General features: G+C 29.6%; 1 protein-coding gene across 1 annotated transcript; it reads right to left on the reverse strand.

Moving 5' to 3' along the window:
• Window positions 1-3,505: 3,505 nt before the first annotated feature.
• LOC145323100 (uncharacterized) lies at window positions 3,506-6,485 on the reverse strand. Its single transcript, XM_080165483.1, has 6 exons — window positions 6,350-6,485; window positions 5,032-5,428; window positions 4,814-4,913; window positions 4,313-4,355; window positions 3,867-3,920; window positions 3,506-3,579 (listed from the first exon to the last, which is right to left on the reverse strand). Exons 1-6 carry the CDS (start codon window positions 6,483-6,485, stop codon window positions 3,506-3,508), a joined length of 804 nt encoding a protein of 267 aa, XP_080021609.1.
• Between the last annotated feature and the right edge of the window lie 748 nt (window positions 6,486-7,233).

Genomic DNA, 7,233 nt, shown 5'->3' on the forward strand with positions numbered 1-7,233 from the left:
TGGGGCGATTTATTTTGGGATGGCGGAAGATCCTTCCCAAAAAAAAATATAAACTTTCGTTGGACATATAAGAAGCATATCTGTTAGGAAGACCAATATCGTTTGCTCGGTAAATGAGATACGTTGCTAGAATCATGCACAGAGACAGGTCTATCATTCTGTTACCTTTATATGAGGATAAATGTAGTAATGTACAGTAATACCGTTATAAAAATTTTAAAAATTTATATAAAATGTGTGTTTTACAAAAGTCTTGTGTACGTACAAAATTGCTTTGACGCAATCTTCTAGCAAAGCTTTTATACATTTATGGTTGGTTTGTCCGTAATGGATAGCTTTGATAGTTAAATTGGGAATATTAGTAGGTATAGCTCTATAGATTTCACTTTAAGAAATGATGTGGAAGGCGTACTAATTATTTTTAAAAATTCCTAATACGTCCATTTAAAACATGCTAATACTTTTAATGAACTCTTTAAAAATGTATGTCTTTAAACAGTATCCTATATATTTATTCAATTTCGTAACAAATTTAAGTACAATTTTGTTTAGAATTTAATCAGTATTTTGCTCAGTAGGTTGGGACACTTCAAAAATATTAACGTTCGTTTGTCCTAGTGTCTTATTTTATGGAAGTTGTCATCCTTGTTTTAATTTATAACTGAGAATTAAATTATAATTATTTATTTATTTGTGTTATTTGCTTACCCAGGGATAAGACAATGGCCGATAAATTTATATAAATGATGATACACTGAATTATCCCTTCTGTAGATTACAATTAGTGGTTTAAACGTTTGGACACTCAACCAAATAAACAAATCAATCAAAATTCAACAAAAGTCCTTGAGGTTGTTAAGACAGCGAATAAGAAAATGTTATCATTATAAGACTTTGGGGACTAGTATGATAAACATGCTAGTGTCCCTGCAGAATTACATAGTATATACAAGAGTACTGCAAGAATGAATTTAATATTATTTCATTAATTTTTAATTACTGCAGGTTATTGAAAATAAGGACGACATCGCCCACAAAAGCGAAGCTCTAAAATCAATAGGACGAACGAACATTAACACTTGAAGAGTATTAGTACCAAATAAGCTAGCAGAATATTAATTTTTAAGTCTAATTAATTTTTTGTATTCATAAATCTGAGGACATTTTTATAACTTTATTTATTGTAGAGGTGCTCCGCTTTGAAAATTAATAGATTAATTAACCAGATTAATAGAATAGCGACACTTAATGGGGGAGGGGGAGGGTTACCCATCACTTTTTAATTTAGTTTTAGAAAAAAAAAATTTTTCTTTCTCTTGTAAGGAAATAGTTATAAACCTTATCTGTAACTAAAAGAAGCATCACTGTCAAAGAGAACCATATCGGGTTGGCTAGTTCCATTGGTGCAGACAGATCTACAGACACAGATCCTGTTACTTTTATATAAAGATTTATTATAATTTTTTCAGATCTAAAAAGATGTATTCAGACAAATCTAAGCCAGTCATCATTGTTCAAAGCGAAGTAAGTTCATAATTTAAGAACAAGGATGACAACATCCATAAGTAGCGAAGCACAAAAACGTGGATGGGAATGTGTACAAGTAGATTTAAAGTGTATTTTTTTAAATAAAGAATAGATTTATCGGAGAAAGTGAACACAAAACCTTGTTTTATTTTGTATGATGACGACATAAAAGATGCTCATAACAAATGGAAAAATTATTTTTATACTGTTTTTCCAAAAAAGTTTGAAAATTGAACCAAAAACACCAAAGATGTGGGAAAATTTGTAAAACATATAAAAATAGCCCAGAACCTGCTAAAAGGCAGTCTGACTGCCATGTTTGTTTTCTTAAAACGACAGGAAATTTAATTTTGATATATATAACTGAAAAAAATTTGAAAATCGGACCAATAACACCAAAGATATGGAGAAAAATGTAAAAAATAAAAAAATAGCCTAAAACCTGCAAAAAGGCAATCGGACCGCATGTTTGATTTCTTTTATCGACAGCAAATTTAAATTTGATACCTAAAACTAAAAAAAATTTAAAATCGGACCCTAAACACCAAAGATATGGAGAACAATTAGAAAAATATAAAAATAGCCTAAAACCTGCTAAAAAGGGTTCCGACTGGCATCCATGTTTTATACTTAATTATGCTCCATATTAAGGGAAATGTTTACAAGAAATTTCAGCCTTTTATCTTAAACAGGAGCCGAGAAAATCACGTTTCCCCTATTCTGTCTCAGACGGACAGACGGACGGACGGACATATCGAATTATAGAGTAGCTTCGCTACTAAAAATGGGTGGCATGGTGTAAGGTGTTCAATTGATTCTTTAGTTCTTGCTTTCATATACTCTAAAAAGGCAGGAAGGGAGTGGACATTAGAATGTAAATTTACTAGTTTTATAAACATGCTTCCCCTCATTAGTTGGTTTCAAAATTTTAGGTTGTTTTTATCATCTTCATTTGCTGGTTTAAACTTTTCATCCAAAATTCTTATCTACTAATATTGTTTATCATCATTGGAATGTACATCAAATCATCGTCCATTGCCTTATCCTTAAAATGGTTTTCACTCATTTTTTTCTAAATATTTTTTACATGTATATCTTATTTATTTAGAGAGGTGTTCCAGTCTTGAACATAATCATTCTTGTTTTTTTATATTTTAGCTGGAGAAGCACGTGTTATTGAAAGAGCTATCTTCTAAATTCACAATCAGGATAGGGTTATATTTGGATTTATCTTTTTCCAGAGAGAGAGGGGACAATGGACTATTCATTCACTGGTCCCCAAAGTATTATGATAATGTTTTCTTATTCGTTGGCTTAACAACTTTGAGGACTTCAGAGAATTTTGATTGGTTCGTTCATTAAGTTGAGTTTAAACATTTTCAACCACTAATTTTAATCGACATAAGGGGTAATTTGTGTATCATCATTTGGGATTTATATCAATTTATTGGCCATTGTCTTATCCCTTTAGATGCTAGATCTTTTAAAAATTCTTTCTGTCTGTAGCTTAATATCTCGCTTACTGATGGATTGATTTGGTTTGCTTTGCAGGGAATATTCCTACTTGATATACCATGCTTTTAGGCTTTAGTTGGACACCTTAATCGCCTTAAATTTCCAACCTCCCCTTTAAAAAGTTTATAGTTGAAAACTGTTAAATGTGGAGGGTGTCCCCCTCCTCATCTTGTCCCGAAAAGTAGAGTAAACTGATATGCCACAATAACATCTGGCACTCAAGTCATTTTTTCATAAAACATTCAACCATAACTATAGTGTAGTAAAGAATATATTTAAAAGAATTATTTTTATCAGAATATATTTTTACAACAATAAAATATAATCACTTTTGATTAATAAGCCTAAATATATATTTACAACAAAATTTACATAGATATGCAATATGTACAATATTAATCATACATTGTTAAATAAGATTAGATGAGTATAAATAGTATGTAATTCTACCTAATTCTAACAACTAAAATGAATGAACACGATTGTCAACATTGTATCCTCCCAGATATTTTCTTAGTCCAAACCAAGCATCTACTCCTAAACAAGGATGACAATATTCATAAGTACAAAAATGACATTGATAGACAAACAGAAAAATTGAGATATAAATTATGTATTAAGTTGTCATGATAAAGAAAATCTAAGAAAACTTTTAAAAAAAAACGTATTTAGGTCTGTTGAATGACAGACAGACATTGTATAGACTTTATTTACATATATCTCACGAATCTTCTCTGAAAATTACAATTCTCTATTTTAAATAACAGCCGAGAAAATCACATTTCCCCCATATTTATATTAAACATAAAAAGGAATTGACTTACCCATATCATAAAAGCTGATGGCTGAAAATCCTAACCACAATCCAAGTGCACTTCCTGAAAGATTCAGCATATGTTTTTATCTAATAGCTTATTTTGTATACATTAATTTTGCTTGATAAAAAAATAAAAGTTTAAATAAGATATATATATTTTAGTAACTGGCCAAAGTGTCTCAAAAAATCGGCCTTTTGACGTCACAAAAATGAGGTTTTATCAATCTCTTTTTTGGGGTTTTCTTTCCCACTTCTCTCATCTCACTCATTTTTATGGTGTCACATGGCTGATTTTTGGGACACTTTTTCCAGCTACTAGATTTTGATTTCTATATGATGGATATTAATGCATTTTAATGAAAAAACTTTTTAAAACTCAGAATATTTTTAACATCAACCTTACACAAAATGTATGAACTGTAAAAAATTAGATATTGAACAAATTGTTGATACCTAGTTCCACTATGAGGGTAAATATGGTGAAGCTGTATGTTGCCTAAAATATAAAACAGTTTTATTGATTAATATTTAATAACAATATTTCAGGTCACCACTAGTTCTAACAATTTTTATTTAATAATTTCAGGTCACAAACATGTTACAAAAAACCACTCACAAATTAATTATTCAATTTTTTTAAAGGCACAATTGAAAAATCAACATATGCACATTAAATTAATGAAGTACAAATATTTATTTTTATACCTCAATATGTGCTATGATCAGGGAAGGAGGGGAAATTGGAATGTAATTTACATACTGATACCCAACATTTTATTAATTCCTTGTACTTTATAATTTTGATTGGTTGATTCAAACCTTTTTACTTATAAGTTTAATCTACAGATGGGGATATTTTGTTTTTCATCATTGAGGCTGTTCATACATTAGATTATTGTACATAGTCTTATCTCTAAGATCTTTGATTTGAATAAAAATGAAATTATTTGTTACCGTCTGGACCACTACAGTTTCATCATTCATCAGAAGGGTTAGACGTGGATCTAACTTGTAAAATGGCCAATCTGTTCTCTTAATCTTGGTGATTTTCAACCTTATTTAATATCTTTATGATTATCTAATAATAATGTTTAATAATGGATAATTTTATGGAATTTTGCAAAAAGTAATTAGCATCTGAATGTTTTCATACTAGAATAATAAAGAGTTACCTCTTGCATGGTTGTTTACATTTCTTCATTACTTCTATAGGCAATCCATCAGTCAGTTTGTCCATGTCTCCCCATACTTTATCCAGAAGTGAGGGATCATTATATTCTTTATTTGTTTCACCAGATGAAGTGCAGTTTCCTCCTATCCATGGTGGAAAATGTTGGCAACCATAAATGTTGCTCAATTCTTCTCCATAATGTTTGACTAAACAATCTTCATAGTTTGAGTCATACTTTGCATAGTCAGTGCATGTATCTCCATCAAAGATGGTATCATCAACAATGCTAAATGAGAGATCATCAACCTTGTAGTCTGAGTTGTCTTCATCATGTTTTTCAATTATGAAAGATGTTAGAGGACTTCTATCCATGGTTAGAGCATTGGCATACACTTTATCTAAATTTGTTAACTTATTATCAGTTTATTGACAGTATAAAAGATTTTTAATTATAAAGTGTTTTTTGAAAGCCAATAATTCAAAATTAACTCAATTTTTAGGGTAAATCATTACCTGTTGCAAGATAAACTCTAATTTTTTTCTTCTTTGTCCTGATATTAATATCTGAACCAATTTTGTAATCTGCATAATAATTTCAACTATTATTATCATTGCATTAAATTTTTAGGAAAAATTATTTATTTAAAATCAACACAGAAAATTTAATATGTTTATTAAAATCTGAAGTAAAGTAATTGTTGAAAGTTCCTGTAACATTGAGACAGTAACCAGAATGAGGAAAGAATATCAATTTAGGAACACCATTTGAAACTTCAACCTTATATAAAATTCATATAAATTTTTCTCGTATTCATTCGAATCCGGTGGATAGGAACCGGTTCTCATCCATACGAAAAAACTATGTCTAGCATCGTTTTATATCCAGATTTCTACGAATATAAAAATGTACAATCATAAGATTAAAACCAGTTTTTTAGCCCCGAGGTGCCGAATTGTACATTCTATATCCGCGGAAAGATGTTTATAATACGATGCAAGAAATAACTATTCTAGAATTTATGATCATATGATTAACTTAATTTTTTCTTTCACCTGTGTAAAGTTTTTTTCAAAGAATTTTTCTACTAAATCAGCATATGATGAACCTTTCTTGTTGCCTGTGAAAAAGAAAAAATAAGTATTAAAAATTAATTATGTAAAAAATTTAATTTATATAATTGAAAACCTTTTCATTTTCCAAAATTTATGTGCAAATGAAAAGGTGTCTGAAAGATCTATTGTTACATGTTTATTTTAAAAATTTTCTAAATGATACATTTTAACTGGTTGCTTAAAACAAAGTTGTCATTTCTTTTTACCTGTCCAGAAGGCAGGGTATCTATTACCATTTAGTCTTCCAGCAAGGAAATTTGACACAGAACTATATCCATATTCTTTGGCAAGTTCATAGTCAAATTTAGTGATGTAACAAATGTAGATGAGAGGTGGAGGCATAGATAATTGGCTCAGGTGAATAGATGATGTTTGCATCACAACTGGATACTGAAAATACTTCCAGATTGACTCCTGAATTAAACATTTCATACATTAATGGATTGGCCAAAGGCCTGAGTTAACAAAACTGGTATTAATCTTATGATTTTTATTTTGAGATTTGTTAAAAATTGTCTTTAATAAAATGCTATAATATATGATTTTTCAGTATGGATGACAACAGGTCCTAATCCAGCGGATATGAATAATTTTGAAGCCATACTGGAAAAATGTTTCTAGTTTCCATTTAACCAGTTGTTTATATTTAGGTGGTTACTTAATAAAAAATAGTTAGATATGGCATGAAAGTAAGATCATCAATTGTTCAAAAAAAAAAAAGAATGAAATCCATAATCATTATTTAAAAGAATATTTAGAAGATGTTGAATATTTAAGACTTTTAGCCCATATAGATATTTTCTAAAATTACTTCCAAAAATTTATAACACAAAAATTCAAATGATGCAACACCAAAATAGTTTTACATTTTTTGGATCATGGAAAGAAAACAAAGTCATTCCTAAATTAGGACAGAAGTCACCTTCCTAGGAAGGACATAAGTAGCCTTCCTTAAGTGAGAATTTTTTAGATGAAGGGCATAACTTGCCTCCCTTAACAAAGATTTTGCAAGATTGAGGACATAAGTAGATTCCCTTCACCGCACAAAATCTAGCTTTTTGATCCCTCACATAGCAAAATCTTGCATAAA

The sequence above is a fragment of the Acartia tonsa genome, chromosome 6, assembly GCF_053477335.1.
Source record: "Acartia tonsa isolate MP-2025a chromosome 6, ASM5347733v1, whole genome shotgun sequence".
NCBI lineage: Eukaryota > Metazoa > Arthropoda > Copepoda > Calanoida > Acartiidae > Acartia > Acartia tonsa.

Excerpts from the sequence above, each read along its gene's own strand:
- LOC145323100 (XM_080165483.1), bottom strand. The coding sequence starts at position 6,485 with ATGCCTCCACCTCTCATCTACATTTGTTACATCACTAAATTTGACTAT. Across the intron at positions 5,429-6,349 it reads ATACCCTGCCTTCTGGACAG|ATAAAGTGTATGCCAATGCT; the intron begins GTAAAAAGAAAT and ends TAACAAATTTAG. Across the intron at positions 3,580-3,866 it reads CATCAGCTTTTATGATATGG|GAGTAGATGCTTGGTTTGGA; the intron begins GTAAGTCAATTC and ends ATCCTTGTTTAG.